The sequence below is a fragment of the Musca autumnalis genome, unplaced genomic scaffold (assembly GCF_047663935.1).
Source record: "Musca autumnalis isolate F117 unplaced genomic scaffold, ASM4766393v1 scaffold_4, whole genome shotgun sequence".
Lineage (NCBI taxonomy): Eukaryota > Metazoa > Arthropoda > Insecta > Diptera > Muscidae > Musca > Musca autumnalis.
Window position 1 is genome coordinate 84655452 of NW_027411977.1, and position 20891 is coordinate 84676342.

Below are 20891 nucleotides of genomic sequence, written 5' to 3' on the forward strand. Positions count from 1 at the left end.
AAGGAGTGGACATATATATTCCATATTCAAGCCTTATCTATTTCTCGTAGAAAAATTACGATGTGAAAAGTATGGACCAAATCCGTTAATCGTAAATCGTCGGTACAAAATTTTCGAATATTTTCCAACTTTTGTGGGAAAGGTATTTAAAGGAATGGAATGGAATGAAATCGAGAAATTGATGGTTGTAAGCCCATCATGATTAATATAATTTTGTTTTCCCAATTAAAATACATACATACATTTTAAATATATATGTAATGTTTTTTTTTTTTGCATGCCACGCACTTCAAAAAATGTCCAACCTTTATCATGTCAAAATTATTCACATTAGTTTAAAAAACGAAACCATAACGAAACAACCACAAATTATATGGACGTGCGTATTTAAATTATGTCCAAATTAGCATATCTCATGACCGGAAGTTTTCGCATTTGTTGTAGCGAGAGAAAAAAAAAATTGAAATCAAGCAACCAACCAACCTCCCACTTTGGCATGATTATAAATACAGATGACAGACCAGCCAACCGCAATGATGATGAATAGGCCAAAATACCGCTAGCATTTGTTGATAAAAAATACTAGCCCTGTTTTTCTCTTTTTGCAACGGAAAGAGAAATGCTTTTTTTAGTTTGTTAATAATAATTTTTAAGCATAGAATTTGCACAATAATTTAATAATTCACATAAACATATGTATGTATACCAGTGTGTAATTAGTGGTATTTACAACAATAAAAATACAATTTTAAGGGAAAATGACAACAGCAACAACAACATTAGTACAAACATGTTCAGTTCATACAATGAACTTCAATGAAAACAGTTGTAAATTGTTTAAATTCAGTAACTGGAACAAATTGAAACAAAGTTAATTTGCTATTCATTATTTTACTCTGAGTATATACTGTTGTTATAAATTTATGAAAGTTTAATAATTGTTAAATACATACATTTGTATGTAACATAGAGACAATATTGCCGCAAACGATGAAACATAATATTCTCCATTTGTTCAGAAAATGTTCGTAGCCTATACAAACATGTATTGGTTTCATTTACGCATAGACCCTACCTTTGCAATTATGTTAGGCCTTATTGGCCATTCTTCTTTTTTTCTTATTTGTTAATATCATAATGTTTACAAATAATAATTCTCCTCAAAATGCCGGCATTGTATGGGATATGACAAAGAACTATTCAAGGTTTACAAAAGAAAATATGTATGTTCGTTTGTATGTCCACACTGTAAATTGCAATTGTTTTTCAATTGTTTACACACATCTATATTTAGAATAGGTGTTTATATTTTTAAATATACGAATATCTACTTAAGAATACTCAAACTATTCATTTATTATTTGCTCATTATATTTTAACATGCATAACTTTTGTATATACATACATACTTATACTTATGGTGAGTGTATATTCAATAACTTTCGTTTTCAAGCTAATTACGTGGCGTTTAGTAAAAGTTTGAACCTAATAGCAGGGGTATTAGGCTTAGGTCAAGATTATGTCTAATACAAATTTCAAATATAAACCTAATTCAAATGTTTTCTGACATTAGATGTGTCTACATTTAAGATTGTCTGCTCAGTTCTTCATTTTTGAAGGTATTTTCCTATTGGGGCTACAGTTTGTGAAGCAACAAATAATTCTGTGGTTTTCACAATCTACGTGGATATAATTTCCTTCCTATAAATTATTTAAATATAATTGAAACATATGTTTCTAACAGAAGGGCTCTTCTTCTCTTCTATATCGGGATGTATGCTCTTTCCTCAAACAATTATAACGTTGTAATTGAGACCCCAAAACCACATGTGCTAAAAACTCAAAGCGTTCCAAGAAATGTCCTGATATAACTGGATATAACCGCAAACTATTACTGTTTTGTTGCCGATGTACCAAAAGGTTAAAAGTAAAGCATTACATGGACAGAGCAAACACCGCACAGTGGTTCAAACAAACCCTTTCCTGGCCAAAATGCCTACATAATCGGATAGATATATTTTCATAATTTTTTCCGGTGAAACAGAGGAATTTAAGGTCAAAGTTAAACTTTTGAATTTTTTAGTATTTTTCATCAAAATATTCAAAACCCAATAAATAAACTATAAAAATCCAAAAAGAAAAACAAGAAAAAATTTAAAACATTTAAAAAAAAATTAAATATAGAAAATTCAATATAAAATAGGTTTCACACAAGGCTGTAAAATATTGGATGTTTTGTTCACCCATGATTTGTAGTCTCTTGGTTGTGAATATTTGACAGCCATTGGGTCTTGTTTTGGGTTTGGTGATAATTGGCAAAATTGGCTTGGAAACCTTGTAGCTGGCTTCGTTGTGCCAAATCTAGCTATCCCGATAGCGTTTTTCAACCAGCCCCAATGCCCAAGGGTTTCATGACCTTGTTATAGATTCCAACATCGGGTGACTCCGATTCGCGACGGGACCGAAATTCCATTTCATTCAATTTTGTAATGTACCGGGACCCAACATTAAGTTATTATTGATTTTTAAGGCCTTAAATCGTCATTGCAACGCAAAAATGCCACAGACTTGATAGGGTGGAATCTGAGTTATATAAGGGTCGCTTGACTATCGACGAAGGTAGTCATCGGCTTCAGGCCTCTCTGTGCAATATGTGTAAATTTGATGATTTCCTCCCGAACCCTATAGAAGCATAGGTTTTATGCTGTGTTGGCAGCCGCTGACCGAAACACTATGCTTTTGAGTCAATCCGGTACGACAAAACTCTCTGCCGTGGGATTGCCCAACCGATGGTAGTTCTATTCGTCATAGGGTCGCAGCGTGATCTTTTTCGCATTAAAGGTATCTCTTTGAGTCGAAGTGCACTTTTGTGCATACTACGAGATCTAGTGGCTGGATATCTATTGAGGGCAGTCTGTGGAATGGTCTTCGCAACGTCTGTTATTACATTGGACGCTATTTAGTTTACGTAGATATTGAGTTTTGTTCAAAGTATTTCACCACACACCAATGGATGATGACCTGTGGTCTCAATCCCGAGCTCTTGATAATTAGGATTTTTAAAACCGCCGGGCATGGCCCAGCTGACTTTTTCATCTTTCAAAAACTTAATTTAAATAACGGCTTTTTATCAGACCTCGTACAGACCGTTTTAAGTGTATAGAATTTCCCGAGAAAACCCGGGATATACAGGGGATTTCGAAAGTTAAAAATTAGCGAGATTTCCCGATGAAAAATTTTATTGCCAATGGAATTATTGCAGAAGACCTCTTTAGGTGTGTTCCTCAACATTTCTTTTCCACGTTAATTGGTGGTCGTCCATAATGGTGCCGAAGTACTTACCTTCTGAAGAGATCTAAGGTAAGGTAATTGGTTATATTTGTCTCTTCTTCCTTAACCAATACCTTGCATAAGTTCCGATAGAGGATTTTCCTCTAATTGTGATGATAGTTTTTGTTTTTACTCTCTGGTTAAATGTTTGGATTAAATTTTAACGGGCGGGGGCTTTATAGACACCCAAAGGCCACCTTAGAGTGCGACAAGAAAGGAGTTTTTTTAGGAACAGAAAGGAGTCTTATGCAAGAAGAACTTTTTTATTGACGGACAGAAGGGAGTCTTGTACGCGAGAGAAAGGAGGATTTTATATATGAAAATATGGCCTATATAATGGACCAGAATTGAGTTTTTATATAGAAACATAAGAAGTTATAAACGACCAGAATTGAAATTAAAATTTTAACACAATTTTAGACCCAAAAATGTGGACTGATATAATAATCCATATATGAACCTGATCTACATACATTTGTCTGGAATAAATATTACGATATGAGAAGTTTGGACTAAATCAGATACACCTTTCAGATTTATTGTTCGCACAATTAAAGCGAACAATTTTTATCTTTTGTAAGGTAGGTAGGTACACGAAGGAGTAACCAAAGTTTGAACTTGATCTAATTTTCGCCAAAATATTACCTGCGCAATGTTTGGATTAAATCGGATGATCCTTCGGGAGTTAACTGTGCGTTATCGTATCGTTAGCCACCCATATTGTACGAGTTGCCTGGAAAGTTGGCACGAAAATCATGTCAGTAGAGGTAAATCTTACTGGCCAAAATCTTCTCCATAAATCTATTTGAAACGTTGTATAATCAAATATATGTTTGGACAGCAGTCGTTTGTAGAATTCAGAAATAAAGGCCTGGGTACATAAGCTGCCTCGACTGGTTGTCTTGCTTGCCTGAAGATTAAAGAAGGCCGAGCCAATTTCGAATTAGATTGCCCTTTTCTTTTTTATTCTTTTATTAGAAGCAAGCAAGGCAAGCAGGCAAGGCAGCTTATGTACTCAGGCCTTAAGAACCGTAAAGTTAAACACAGGGAGTTCCCCAAAGCGGGAAGATACCTCCGGAACTGTTTAACCTCTACATTTCTGAAATTCCACAACCTCCAGATTTAATAAACGTCGACGACATATATGATAGGTTAAATGTCTACATAGCTGACTTTCATCTAAGGAATATAAAAATATCCGCTGCTAAATCCACAGCCACAATGCTAACCACATGGGCGACTACTCATTCCGACCATAAACTACACCAAAATATTGTGTGTAATGTTCGATAGCATGTTTAAGACGTCTGCGCAAACCAAGCTATTTGCGACAAGATCAGAAGTAGGAACAAGGTCCTCAAGTCACTGGCCGAAACCTATCAAAATTTCGTACTGAGGACTGCATCCTTATGACACCAATGGACCATCTCCTTGAGGATGTTGTCGATGCAGTACCTGCTAGGTTGTTACCTCCGTGAGCATTCCTGTTACTATCTAGTAGACAAGCTTCCCCCACCCAAGCACTCAGGAAAAGTCTTCATGATCTGGAGAGAGATGTAAAGGTACAAGTGAAAATCTCTAGATCAACTAGTTTATCAGGCAAGCTTGAATAGCATTCACACTGATGCAGCTGCGCAGGCAGTACAAGATACAGTGTAAATGCCGGAATTGATTACAATAATATTCGAACGAACATATTTGCGTTCCTACAACAACAACATATTACCATTTCGATGGAGTAAATTTTTAATCGTATCAAGTGTATACACCTATTTTTCCCAATGGCGGCACCTCTATCCACGTTTAGTATAGTTCATATGTGTGAAACAATAGAGAGTTCAGTATCCACCTGAGATCAATAAAAATATGAATAAAAATTCCGTGCGGAATTTGTTCCCTTTCCCCAATTTAAAAAATTGTATACCCTCCACCATAATATGGAGGGTATAATTAAATTTGTCATTCCGTTTGTAACACATCGAAAAAGTATATATATTCTTGATCAGTGTAAAATCGTAAGTCGATATAACCATGTCCGTCTGTCCGTCTGTTGAAATCAAGATACAGCTCGCAATTTTTAAGATAGAGCCTTGTAATTTGCTTCATTTTCACACCAAAATGTCTGAAAATTGGTACTTAGTGTTCGTTGGGGTATAAAACTTTCCCCCCGGAATTTTGTTGGTATGGGTCCACGCCTTCATATAGCCCCCATGGAACGGTATCTCCCGATTTACGGTATTTTGAAGGTTGTGGCCTCAGTATTCCTCCGAAATAGCTGAAATTCGGTATTTAGTCCTGATTTGAGGTAGTATAAAACATTCCATATGAAATTTGTCGGTATAGATCGACGTTTATCGAAATGATTCTTGAAGGTTAGTGACATTGTTTTATCGAAATTGGTGAAATTTTTAGTAAGTCTTCTTCATAAACGAAAGGAATATAATTGTTCCATTTTACTTCAATACCATTCGTTCTTACTTCTTTATTTTCATATTTATGTCCAAAAAGCAAATATTTTTGTCAATTCAGCGAAAATATTCCATAATTAAGTGATTCTAGTATTTTTCAAAGTTTTAAAATACTGATTTAAAAAAAAATCATTCCAATTTGTACAACAAAGAACAGTACCAAATAGCTTTAAAAAGTACTAACACAAACAATAAGTTTTTCAGCAACACAAAATCAAAAATATCAAACGATGAAAAATCTAATTTAGTGTACAAGATAGAATGTGATGGAGACAAGTCCAACATATGCCAAATGGTATATGTTGGCACAACAAAATCAAAATTAAAAACCAGGCTCAGTGGCCACAAGTCTGATCAAAAGGCCAAAAACAAACCACTTGAACAAAAAACTGCTTTGGCAGCACATTGTTCCAAAACAGGTCACACACCAAATTTTAAGGACGTCAAAATCTTGACTCAGGAGGACAATTATAAACGTCGATATATATTGGAAATGCTCCATATAATAAATACTCCCACAGAAAAAAGAATAAACTATAAGTCAGACACAGAACACTGTGCACAAATTTATCGAAACGTCATCCAAAAACATCAGAAAAATGAGAAAAACTTCAGTTCAACACCACCAGTCACATTGGATGAAAGTTGTTGTTAGTTGAATAAAAACCAAAAAGTAAATATTGTTTTGTAATTTTGTTATTAATTTATATAATTAATATTCTTGTTTTTATGTTAATCAAAAAAGATCCCTGATGATGGTCGTCGAAGACGTCCGAAATATTGGAAATAAACAAAGTAAATAAAAGCAAATAGAATTTTGTTTTATTGAAAAGAGGACCTAAAGCCGAACAAAAAGTACAGAAATAATAAAATGATCAAAGGTCGACAAAAACTTAATTATAAAAAAAATCAACTTTTTAAAATTATTTTCCGTGCGACAAATTCCAAAGGAAATATTCATGATTGTCCTGATAGACTTCACTTAAGTTAAAGCTGATCAGTCCTGTTCATTACTATGTACATATGTATCATCGCTTTCGCTAGCAGGATGTGTATGGCGCTAAACTTTTGCAAAACCCTTCCGGCTATCGCTGACCTCAATACATCATAGGCTTGACTAGTTTAAAAAAATATTTATTGTATCAAATTTCCACTGTCACACAAAGTTCACCGCCATCTTATCAATACATGTGTGGCATTCTACCTGCAAGCCTAGCAAGCAAGCAAAAAGTGTAATACGTTTTTAGTGTGAATACAATAATGCCTAATTAGTGCTTATTGGGCTAGTGGCACACTAACACCTTCTTACGCCACCTACCCTTCTAAAGAAAAAGAAAACTATGTATATATGTATGAACATTTATGAAATGTAAGACCCCGTTGGTTTTCCTGCCTGTCTTTGGTTTTCACAGTTTTTAGGCCATTCTCAAAAGTTGTATTTCTCGCTTGCCGTGTTATTGTTCTTATTGTCATTGTATTTTAAGTTTATTGTTTTATGATTATGGTCTTCCAAGAAAAACAAACATACAAACATTACCAGTCATGTTAACAAGTTGTTGTGTTTCAAAGACACCTAACCGCTCGGCTACCTATCTATATACCTAAATACTAGTGGCCGTTCGATTAAGTAGGCTGCCAGGCAAATTGGACATAAGGGAACGAAAAACCATCATATCATCCATCCACCACCACCTCCACCCTACCAATGTTCAATGCATCGAAACGAAAATTTTTGCACCGCTTTTTGTAGTTGTTTTTATCAATTGTAGTTTTAGTTTTTACATAAGCCTTGTTGAGGGTGGTCGCTGTAGTTTTTTTCAGTTAACATTGGAAATTTTATTTTGGAATTGTATTTTTCTGTGAGTGGAAAAACACACATCGAAATCGAAACAACAATGCATTCGGCGTACTTTAGGAAACGGTAAATAATTTTGATTATTTCCCTAAAAATAGTTTATGAATACAAAACAGAGGTGTTGTGGCTTGTAACGATACTACATAATACACGTTTTAAAGAGAGTATTAAAATGATCCAAAAATGTACCTCCAACATGCTACGGTTGTATAATTCTACCAAAGAAATCTCAAATTTTTTTATTGTTGCACGTTTTAAGTAAAAAAATATCAATCAGCTTTGTCAATCGGAGTAAGGAAAAAATAAGTTATGCCCGTTTAAAGTTGAAAATCTAAGAAACCTCGTTTCCTCTACATTTACCGTTATAAAACCAAAAAACCAAGTGACCCAAGGAAACCAAATGTATTTTTGTCTTCCATCGAATCCAACAAAAACGAATTTGTGCATCAGAATCCCTGAATAATTTTCGTGTAGCATAGTGTAATTCTTGAACAGCCCTTAAACTGCACTTAAGGGCAAATGTTGAATTCGGCACCAATTGGAACTTCACGAAGGTTTCTAAGTGAGTGTACGTTATGGAATGCAAATGTTAACGCTACGTAGTGGAAGAATATTCCATCCTCCCTGAATGCCGTCCTGAGGACTACAACAGGGTGTATACTAATGACACCAGAGAACCTTGTTGCCACTCTTGCAAAGCAATAAGCCGGCTGTTGTAAGCTAGGAGACGCCCGTAAGATATGCATAGAGCCTCCGTATGACACCAGTGGACCATATCCATGAGAAGATGAAGAATTTACCGCCGCAACAAGGTACAGGGGAAATCTCTGGATCAACGATCCTCTCAGGCAGGCCTGTAAGGTATTCGCACTGATTCAGTCGTGCAGAAAGTACAAATTGCAGCAGAAGAACGCCAGTTACTAAGACAAACACGAGTGGTGGTGTCGTGTTCCAACCGTTTACACAATTCGTAAAATATCGTTCTCTCCCGTCATTTAATGCCAGCAGGGGGGTTTTTTTTGAGGCATTATCTTAAAAAGTATGGACTTGCCCCGAAAAAAATTATGCTATAATAGGGACCGCGAAGACAACCGAAAAAAATGTCAACACAATCTTCGACATGTCCATGAATTGGATTTGTGCGAAACATTTTGAAATTTTGTGTGGGACGTACCACACTAAGAAATGGTCCGAACTTGAACCTGTTCGTTGTTTAGTACAGAAAACATTTAGCTTTTGTGTGAGTGAGGTACCCGAAATAGTGCACCGATATGACCCATCTTCCAACTTAAACAGTGATTGGACAAATTTTACGAGATCAAAAGTTTGGACCCAATCGTTTGATTCTATCAAGAGTTATCGTGTGCACCAGCCAGACAAACAGTCGGACGGACATGGCTATATCGACACCACATTGTTTGAAACGGGTTTAGTCCAACGGGCCTGGCTGTGTCCAGATTCAAAAATGCTGCAACCTTGACTGGCTGGGTCTATAAAGAATCAGGAGACTGGTGTTAGCTGGACCTTAGCGGTTCCAATCGACAATTACTGGATTTGTTGGATATCGTGCGATTGTCTTAGTAACTGGCGTTCTTTTGCTGCAATTTGTACTTTCTGCACAACTGAATCAGTGCGAAATCCTTACAGGCCTGCCTGAGAGGATCGTTGATCCAGAGATTTACCCTGTATCTTGTTGCGGCGGTAAATTCGTCATCTCCTCATGGGAAAGGTCATGCATATCTTACGGGCGTCTCATAGCTTACAACAGACCGGCCTTTTGTTTTGCAAGAGTGTCAACAAGGTTCACTGGTGTCTTTCAGGGAGGTTTGAATATTCTTCCTTTACGTATCGCTACCATTTGCATACCACACTGGTGTCGCATAGCTTACCACTAGACAGCGGAATCCTATGCAAATGCATAGGATGGTCGTAGAGAAAATCTGATTAGACAGAAAACCGTTTTATTACAAAATAAAACGCATTAAGCCCAGAAATTTCTGCATATTTTGCATATCGTGCATATTTTTACATATTTGTATAAAATGAGCATATCCAAAAATATATTCAAGGATTTGTGGTCTAAACATCCCACCGAAATGGCTGAAATTTGGTTTTAAGTCTTTGTTAGGGGTATGAAACTTTACAACTGAAGTTTGTCCGCATAGGTCCACGTCTTCATATAGCCCCGATAGAACTGTACCTCCCGATTTCCGATATTTTGAAGGTTGTGGCCTCACCATCACACTAAATTGGCTGACATTTTTTATTAAGTCTTCGTTGGGAGTATAAAACTTTCCACCTGAAATTTGTCGATATAGGTCCACGTCTTTATACAGCCCCCATAGAACGGTACCTCTATGATTTTCGGTATTTTGAAGGTTGTGGCCAAATATGCCACCGAAATGACTGCAATTTGGTAATTTGTCTTCGTTGGGAGTATAAAACTTTCCATCTGAAATTTGTCGGTATAGGTCTACGTCTTCATATAGCCCCCATAGAACGGTACCTCCGAATTTCTGGTATTTTGAAAGTTGTGGCCTCAATATCCCACCGAAATGACTGAAATTTGGCATTTTGTCTTCGTTGGGGGTATACAACATTCCACCTGAAATTTGTCGGTATAGGTCCACGTCTTCATATATCCCCCATAGAGCGGTACCTCCGAATTTCTGGTATTTTGAAGGTTGTGGCCTCAATATCCCACAGAAATGACTGAAATTTGGCATTTTGTCTTCGTTGGGGGTATACAACTTTCCACCTGAAATTTGTCGGTATAGGTCCACGTCTTCATATAGCCACCATAGAACGGTACCTCCGGATTTCTGGTATTTTGAAGGTTGTGGCCTCAATATCCCTCCGAAATGACTGTTATTTGGTATTAAGTCTTCGTGGGGGTATAAAACTTTAGACCTGAATTTTCTTGGTATAGGTCCACGTCTTCATATAGACCCCATAGAAGGATATCTCCCGATTTCCGGTATTTTGAAGGTTGTGGCCTCTATATCACGCCGAAATGGCTGACAGTTGGTATTAAGTCTTCCTTGGAGGCAAAAAAATGTCTACCTAAAATTTGTCGTTTTAGGTGCAGGCCTTCATATAGCCCCCATAGAACGATACCTCTCGATTTTCGACCACGTATACCACATATGCCTAAATTAGGTCAAAAATGTGTCTAAAACTTTCTAGAATCTGTTGGAAACTTTATATAAGGGGATATACCAAAACATGGACCTATGTTGACGATTTTTTGGAGAGGTGGTTCGGGACCTCTAAGCTCTTCAAGTGTCAAATTACAGCTAGTTTGGTTAAAAATTTTTCCTAAAATCTGCAAAATACCAAAAATCGGGAGGTACCGTTATATAGGGCTATACCAAAACATGCACCTACGTTGACGATTTTTGGTGTAGAAGTTTCGGGACCACTAAAAACCCAAATGTCAAATTACAGATAGTTCGGTTACAAATTGTAGATAAAATCCTCAAAATATTGGAAAATCTCAATTGTCAAATTACAGATAGTTCGGTTAAAAATGGTACCTAAAACTCTCTAAATATCGAAAATCGAAAGGTAAGCTTATTTGGAGGCTATATCAAAAGATGGACGACCTATGTTGACAATTTTTGGTGGAGAAGTTGCGTGACCACTGAAAACCTCAAATGTCAAATTACAGCTAGTTTGTTTAAAAATTGTAGCTAAAATCCACAAAATACCGAAAATCGGGAGGTACCGTTATATGGGGCTATACCAAAACATGGACCTATGTTGACTATTTTTAGTGAAGAAGTTTCGTGATCACTGAGAGCCTCAAATGTCAAATTAAAAATTGTAGCTAAAACCCTCAAAATACCGAAAATCGGGAGGCAACGTTATATGAGGGCTATACGAAAACATGGACCTATGTTGACGATTTTTAGTGAAGAAGTTTCGTGATCACTGAGAAACTCAAATATCAAATTACATCCAGTTCGGCTAAAAATGTTAGCTAAAATCTACAAAAATACCGAAAATCGGAAGGTACCGAAAATCGGGAGGTACCGTTATATGGGGGCCATACCAAAACATGGATCTATATTGACGATTATTAGTGGAGAAGTTTAGTGACCACTAAGAACCTCAAATGTCAAATTACAGCTAGTTCGGTTTAAAATTGTAGATAAAATTCTGAAAATTCTGAAAATCGGAAGGTACCGTTATAGGGTGGCTATATCGAAACATGGTCCTATGTTGACAATTTTTGGAGGAGAAGTTTAGTGACCACTGAGAACCTCAAATGTCAAAATGTGACTAAAAACGTTGAAATACCTGAAATCGGGCGGTACCGTTATATGGGGGCTATACCAAAACATGGACCGATAATGCTCATCATCGAACTTGACCTGCCTGCAAACAAAATGTACCGAAAATCGGAAGGTACCGTTATATATTGACGATTTTTGGTAAAAAAAAAGTTTCGGGACCACTGAGAACCTCCAATGTCAAATTACAGCTAGTTTGGTTAAAAATTGTAGCTAAAACCCTCAAAATACCGAAAATCGGAATGTACCGTTATATGGGGGCCATACCAAAATATGGGCCTATATTGACGAATTTTAGTGGAGAAGTTTTGTGACCACTGAGAACCTCAAATGTCAAATTACAGCTAGTTCGTTTAAAAATTGTAGCTAAAATCCACAAAATACCGAAAATCGGGAGTTACCGTTATATTGGGGCGATACCAAAACATGGACCTATGTTGACGATTTTTGGTGGAGAAGTTTAGAGAAACCACAAATGTGAAATTACAGCTAGTTCGGTTAAAAATTGTAGATAAAATTTTCAAAATACTGAATCGGGAGGTATCCTTATTAGGGTGGGGCGATTTGTGTGGAAGGAAAAAAACCTTAATGAGCCCTTCGCGTTTCTGATTCCTGGGATTGAACTGAGCAAAAAAGTCCACTGGACCATATATCTACCGTGAAAATCGAGCCTCCCGATTTCGACTTAAAGTTTTTTATTGACGTTTTTTGGATATTTTGGCATATAACAGCCAAACCGTTGAGATTTTCGATCCAACACAAAGACAAACATTGTAGCCAAGAGAGTAATTGAAAACTCTCTAATACATCGAAAAAGCATTGGAACGCTCCTTCAGGCAGTTTTGGCCTTAAGAATGTGCAAACCTTTCGGAAAATGTTGATAAATGACATTGTGCTACAAAATTTGACCCGAAAAATATTCAAGTGTTCTGATGCAAAATTATATCGTGTTGGCATCCATGGACAACGACAATGCCTTTATTTCGTTTGGGTCACTTCGTTTCATTTTTTTATAACGGTAAAATTAGTGAAAATCTGGGTTTCTTACATTTTCAAATTTAAACGGGCATATCTTATTTTTTCCACAACGGATTTCTTTTGATCCTTCTTCCTTTTAAAGGGTTGAATAATGTCTTTTGAATAAGCTATTATTGTTTTAAATCGGTTAACAAATGGCTAAGTTATAGTGGTTTGTGTCTGAAAAAAACCCACAAAAAAACTATAAAGGAATTTCTCATAATTTTCAAAAATATAATGTTTTTTTGTTTTGTTCAATATTTATTTTGAAAATTATGAGAAATTCCTTTTTCGGGTCAAATTTTGTAGCACAATGTCATTTATCGACATTTTCCGAAAGGTTTGCACATTCTTAAGGCCAAAACTGCCTGAAGGAGCGTTCCAATGCTTTTTCGATGTATTAGAGAGTTTTCAATTACTCTTTTGGCTACAATGTTTGTCTTTGTGATGGATCAAAAATCTCAATAGTTTGGCTGTTATATGCCAAAATATCCAAAAAACGTCAATAAAAAACTTAAAGTCAAAATCGGGAGGCTCGATTTTCACGGTAGATATATGGTCCAGTGGACTTTTTTGCTCAGTTCAAACCCAGGAATCAGAAACGCGAAGGGCCCATTAAGGTTTTTAAATCGCCCCGGCCTAATCCTTATATAGGGGCCATACATATATTGACGATTATTGGTGTCGAAATGTGACTAAAAACTTTGACATACCTGAAATCGGGCAATACCGTTGTATGGGGGCTATACCAAAACGTGGACCGATATTGCTTATCATCGAACTTGACATGCCTGCAAACAAAAGACGTTGTTCAGCGTCCTATCTCCAGTTTTGTGGATGATAGAAAAATTACCACAGACGAACAGACGGACATGCACAGATTGACTCAGAATTTTACCCATATCAAGAATATATATACTTTATAGGGCCGCAAATGATTATTTCAATGCGGTACAAACGAAAAAAAAATCAATAAAATAACACTGTGCAACACGAAAATTATTAACCAAAAAAAAAGGACACGTGTCTCGCAGTTTTTTCGTATCTCATCAACTTTTGCGTTTATAGGCCTCCAAAGGTTTGAGGCTTTGATGTAAAAAGGGTCAAAGTTGTAGCTCTTGTCTTAAAGAACAAAAATTGTGATCACATATAATCCATCAAACTTCATCTGCAAGTCCAAAATCGCCATGGTCAAATTTCTTTTAAAATTTGTTCTCAAGTTTTGTTATACAGCTATCAAACCGATCAAATTTGAAGCAAACAACCAACTACAAAAAAGTACCTCAGATCTCAATAAACATTTTTATAGAATATACGAACTCTGTAGAAACGGACCTTAATGGTCAAAATAGCAAAACAATTACGATTTTTATCCTCTTTTCTCGGCTTCTGCTCCATCGATACTAAACCGTTCAAAATTAAAGAAAACAATCAATCACAATAGTGTAGCAAAGGCATCAATAAACAACTTTCTGGAACATGTGAAATATCTATGAACGGTTCTTAATGGTAAAAATAGCAAAAATCTTTTGAAAATATCCAATTTTTATACTTTTTTCTCTTGTAAAGAAAATTTGACCACGCTCACTTTTACGCCCACTTTTTTCACTTTTCCATTTTTATATTTTCTACAAAAACTACTGAACTGATTTTTCTGAAATTGTCAGGGAATGTACAGGGATGGCCCCCGGTTAATATGGGCTACAAATGTTGTTGAATTTCGGAGGGGGCGGGGTACTTCCCCTATACCCACCCTACTTCTTTAAAAATGCTACATCTGTATAAATAAAAATCAAATATCGTTCGTTGGTAATGGCATCAGTTTAAAACGGCTGGAGCGATTTGGATAATTATTTTTTGAAATGTTCGTCATAACCCAACTTAGGTTTTTATGCAAAGAAAATCCATCCATCCCTGTACATTTCATGACAATTTCAGGAAATTGATGTCAGTAGTTTTTGTACAAAAGATAAAAATTTAAAAAAGTGGGCGTGGTCAACTTTTTTCAATTTTCATATTTTTTACAAAAACTACTGACATAAATTTCCTGAAATTGTCATGGAATGTACAGGCATGGCCCCGCTAAAAATAGGCTACAAATTTAGTTGAATTTTGGAGCGGGCGGGGTACTTCCCCTATACCCTATTTCTTTATGCTATATTTATAATAATTACGAATGTGTCGCACAGTCCGAAATATGGAAACTTTAGTGGAAATTTACTCAAAAATTAGAGTACATAGAACTAACGATATTATTGCTGGGATCCATTGCTAAGTATCCCACGACAAGTGCCTCATATTCAGTTTTGTGATTTACCCCGCGAAACAACTAGAAATGCATTTAAAAGATACATTTGTTTTACAATATTTATTTTACTTAAAAAATGCTTCTAGCTTTGCTTAAGTAATATAGCGATACAAACAGATGGTAAGCTAATTCACCATATTTTTTGTCGGGGTTATAATTCTTGAAATTTTTTAATTATTTGGCGTTTATAGAGTTGTAATATCTAATTTAGTTTGGTTGCTATTCGTTCCCCAAAAATGTCCTTTTTTATTAAAAGTCTACTAAATTATTTTTTTTTATGTTTTAGTTTTGTGGTGAATTGCAGAAAGAAATCGCACATTTTCTGAGAGCTAGGATATTTTTCTATGGACAAACCAAAAATTAGCTGCAGGTTTGCGCAGGTTTGAGGGATATGGGACTCATCAGAAAGTCATTGGAATATTCTTATATCTATATTTTTGAAAATTTGATAGAAAGACCGGCATTTGACGTCAATGTTGGTTTCGTTTATCCCAAAATGGGTTCACCAATACTAAGAAATGTTGGTTTTAATAGTTTTATGACTATTCTTGCGAATTTCATTCACATTTTATAGAAAAAATGGTCAAATTTGAGCTGTTTTCTCAGGACATCGTTAAGTACCTAAAACAAAGCATAGTTGCACCAGATACTTTTAGGTTATGTACTCATTTGCAGAACCGTGTAATAAGATAAACATATCCTCAGTTGAAACGTTCAATTTGTTAAATTTATGTTATATCAATGACACTATACTAAAAATAAAAAAATTAAAAAAATATTTTTTTTATTTTCATTTACTAATGTATGTGGATGCTTGGGGGGAGGGGCCAAAGCAAGGATCTATGCTCTGAATTGTTTTTTATAATATTTTCTAACTCGGATAGCAATAATTACCTAACACCATTTAAATATCCCAAATGGGGTGCCCACCTCATACTGGGGCTATAGCAAAACGAGAAAATACGTTGCTAATATTTCGCAAAACGGTTTTCTACCTACGAAGAACATAAAATGCCAAAATGCAAACAAGTAGATTGGTAAATGTGCTTGGAATCTTTAAAATATGTTGCATTGGCCGGTACCGCTCAATGGGGGCTATACCAATAAGCGAACAGATATTGACAATATTTTGTACATATATTCTCCATCCACTGAAACCCCAATATACCAATTTGCAGCAAAATCGGTTGAAAAATTAACCTAATACGTAAAAACGGTCACCACCGATGTGAGGGCTATAGGAAACCGCAAGTCTATGTGGCCCATATTTATCCACATACGACCCTCAACTATAAGAAATATTTTTGGAAATTTTATTAACCTACGTTCTTTACATTAAAAGATATGAGTAAAGTTCCACTAAAGTGCCCCATATTTCGCACTGTGTGTCGGTTTAAAAATTAATTTGTTAGACAATTGTGGATTAGGGCTATAACCAAAAAAATACCACCACATAGCCGTGTAGAGCATGAAAAACTATTATGAAAAAAGGTGTAATTTTTTCTCTATCGCGAAAAAAGTTTCCGCACCAAATGCATTGAAGTTCAGTTATGCATTTTTTAATTTTAGCTGTTATGACAACATATTTGCTTTTTATTAAATTTTTTATTTTTTTGTAATCTAATTTAAAATCATTACCAAAGCGTTCTGGACCAATTTTTTCTCAATTCGCGCCATTTCGGAGCATTTTAGGAATTTTTGACACTATTGCAATTTTTGTTTTTTCTTTATAAACTCGTGAATTTTATGTTTATATTTATTGTACCTACCGGACAAAAGAATATGGGGTCATTTGCAACGAAGTCGCGAAAGTTACAGGCTGTTTTTGTTGACTTTGCCTGTGAGAATCGGATATGTTTTTTACAAAAATACAACACCAGTACCACTTGGGGAATTTTGTCCTAATAATGAAAACGCGTTTCTAAGATCGATTCGGTGAAAAAAGTTTCCGCGCCGACTGTAATTACTAAAACCCTTTTGATATTTTTTCTACTTATAATTTTAAATTTGCTTTGTTTGAATAAATATTCATAGACAAAAATACAATTCTCACAGGCAAAGTCATTAAAAACTGTCTGTAACTTTCGCGAATTTGTTGCAAATGACACCATATTCTCTTGTCCGATAGGTACAATAAATATAAACATAAAATTCACGAGTTTATAAAGAAAAAACAAAAATTGCAATAGTGTCAAAAATTCCTAAAATGCTCCGAAATGGCGCGAATTGAGAAAAAATTGGTCCAGAACGCTTTGGTAATGATTTTAAATTAGATTACAAAAAAATAAAAAATTTAATAAAAAGCAAATATGTTGTCATAACAGCTAAAATTAAAAAATGCATAACTGAACTTCAATGCATTTGGTGCGGAAACTTTTTTCGCGATAGAGAAAAAATTATACCTATTTTCATAATAGTTTTTCATGCTCTACACGGCTATGTGGTGGTATTTTTGATATTTGCAAAAAAGTGCCAAAAGTTATATCCCTATTGTGGATGTGTCTCCTACTTACGAACTTGTTTGGGACGCGACCACGACCAATTTTCAAATCTATATAAACAAAAATCAAATGTCGGTCTTTTGTAATTGTGCCATGAGTTGAGAACGGCCGGAACGATTTGGATAATTTTTTTTAAATGTTCGTCATAGCCCAACTTTAGTTTTTATGGAAAGAAAAATTGACCACGCCCACGTTTTTAAATATGTTATATCTACAAAACTACTGAACCGATTATCCTGAACTTATCAGAAAATGTTCTGGAACATCCCGTGGTGCAAAATGATATATATTTGTTGATGATTTTCGTGGGCCTTTTGTTTTATAATCGCTATATTTGTTAAACTTATGAATGCATCGGCTTGTAAATTAATTTTTGAAACAACGGTGGTTGTGCCCCCGATCAAATGTTCTTACTTGGGGCCCGAAGTCCCGATCACGGTCACTTTTAATTTTATGGAATGTGCCGTGGTACACGTAGGCATGAATTTCGGAATTGGCACAGTATATCCTCTTTTATGAAATCTGTTGATAAATTTAAAATCCTAAATGAATATTTCGGCTTGACAATGAACCCAAAGAAATGAGGTAGAAAATACCTACTTTGAATTATAAAGCATAAAGTCCATTAAGAGTTGTCACTAAAAATCAATATAACGGGCCAGCAACGCGGACCCGGGTCTGCTAGTAGTAATAATAATAATCCGTCCAATAACAGAAGGAAACATACGTATAATAATGGCCCTTAATAAACTTTCGTTTCCGAATTCTAATGTATTCGCACAAACAATTTTCATTGTGTATACCGAAATTTTTCTTGGACCAATGCACCTTGTTGATATTACGCCACCACCAATACCTACACAAAGTGATTGTGACATCATGCAATCTTGTTCGGGGCCATCATTTTAAATGCCCCCTTTTAACTTGCTAAGTTGTTTGATAAAATGGTCAAAACAAAAACAGACACAGCAAAAAAAGAAAAACACAAGTCATAAAGGAAATTCAAATGGAAAAAGGTGGCTAAAAGAGTGGTAACGAAAAACAAAACATACATTGATTTAAGTGGGAGAATTTGAGCAAGAAGAAAATATCATTGGAATGGAAAACGCGCGCAGCTTTTTTTCTGTTGTGGCATAAAGCTCTCTTGCCACAAAACGATCACTAATTGACTCGTTGGCTCTCGCTCTTCCACTGGCATATATTTTTTTGTAAAATAGAGCAACAAAGAAATTTTTACCGAGTCATTTGAGGGAAAACTAATTTTCGCATTTTCAGTTGTTTAACGATCGTCATTTGAATTTTCACGCGTTTTATGTTTTTAAATTTCTCTATTTCGTGCGGAATTTCGATGTTGTTTTGTATTTTTGTTTTATGAAAACAAAACAAAAAGTGAAAAAAATCAAAGTACAAGAAATCAAAGAAAAAAAAAACGTAACGCAACGTTTTAACTTTTTCAATTTGTTGTTTTAAAGTTGGCCTTCTTTTGGGTCGGTCGGTCGTACGGTCGTGTTTTTTTTCGTTTGTTAAAACAGACAAAAAATAAATTTAGATTACGCCAGTGTGATTTGTGTTTTTTTTTCCCTACGGTTTTTGGCCAAACAACCAACCAACCAAAAAATAATTTAAAGCAAAGTGGCCTTTTAACAAATTGAAAGTGTTTTCTTTTTTATTTTTTTGATAAAGAAATTGAAAAAGTTTAAAAAGCTATTGATAAATTTTATCAATTGTAAAAAGAATAAAAAATAAAGAAATTGTTATCAATTTCAAATATCACTGCCACTGCTATCGCCGCGTCACATTCGTCGTCTTTACTGCAGAGTACAACGCGTCTGCCGGTTTTCATATCGTCACTCTTGTGATTGCGCCGTCCCTTCTAACGATCACCATACGCCACAACAAACGTGGTTTTAATGTGAACGGGTTAATAAGCTGTGCGGATTTTGTGCTTATTTTAAGAAATCTTATTTAGTGGTTTATTGCATACAGTTTTTTTTTTTCAAAATCACAATTGAGTTTGAAGCTAATTTTTTTCATGTAATGCCCCTCAATACCAAACAAGTGTTCCACAAGCCACCAAGTGTTTAAAAATTCCAAGAGAAATAAAATAAAATTTTATTTGATAAAGAAAGAAAAAAATATTAATTGCAAAAAAAATTATATTTACAAAATAATTTTCAATGTCAAAGGCATATTTGCAACAAGTGTCGTAAAAAAATATAAGAAAAAAAAATAGTCCAAAGTGTTTTGAAAAAAAAAAAAAAAATCGTGTCATTGAAAGAAATTTTTTTGTTTTGGATTTTAATACGCCAATCTATCTACGTCGAAAAAGGTGAATTTTCGTTCTAATGTGTTTTTGGGGGGGTTCTATAGTTTGAATCTGCAATTATATATATATATATATATATATATATATATATATATATATATATATATATATATATTATCTGCAAATCCTAGTAAAGTGTTTTTCAGATAGCTAACATTTTTAGCTAACATTTTTGACCGAACATCCTGTAATTTGACAGTTGAGGTTCCTAGTGATCACAAAAAATATCCACTAAAAACTGTCAACATAGGTCCATGTTTTGGTATGGCCCCTTATAGCGGTACCTCCCGATTTTCGGTATTTTGAGGATTATAGCTACAATTATTACTAGTGATCACAAAACATCTCCACTAAAAACTGTCAACATAGGTCCATGTTTTGGTATAGCCCCCATATAGCGGTACCTCCCGATTTTCGGTATTTTGAAGATTTTAGCTACAATTTTCGACCCAACTATTTGTAAGTCGACATTTGAGGTTCCCAATGGTCACACAATATCTCCATCAAAAACTGTCAAAGCAGGTCCATATTTTGTATAGCCCCCCCTTTATAAATTGTCAACATAGGACCATGTTTTGCTATAGCACCCACATAACGGTGCTTCGCGATTTTTGATTTTTTTGGATTTTAGCTACAATTTTTAACCCAAGTATCTGCAATTCGACGTTTGAGGTTCCTAGTGGTCACAAAACTTCTCCACCAAAAACATAGGTCCACACATTGATATAGCCCCATATAAGGTTCCCGACCTATTGAATACATTTTTTATGTTTTTTTTTACCTTATTTAGG

The 20891-nt window shown here is 35.1% G+C and overlaps 1 protein-coding gene across 39 annotated transcripts in view; it reads left to right on the top strand.

Moving 5' to 3' along the window:
- Positions 1–20891, top strand: part of Svil (Supervillin) — a 1126087-nt gene that overhangs the window by 702110 nt on the left and 403086 nt on the right. Inside the window, exons 1-2 of one of the 39 annotated variants that reach the window (XM_073980371.1) lie at positions 19048–19163; positions 19458–20103. The exons of 36 other annotated variants lie outside the window; for them this stretch is intronic. Coding sequence is in view for 1 of the 3 variants with exons in the window: in XM_073980368.1 (XP_073836469.1) it covers positions 7694–7719 (26 nt within the window). In the remaining 2 variants the exon portion in view is untranslated. Of the gene's footprint in view, positions 1–7589; positions 7720–19012; positions 20104–20891 lie in introns of those variants that run through there. 2 more of the 39 variants (XM_073980368.1, XM_073980370.1) reach the window with 2 other exon arrangements.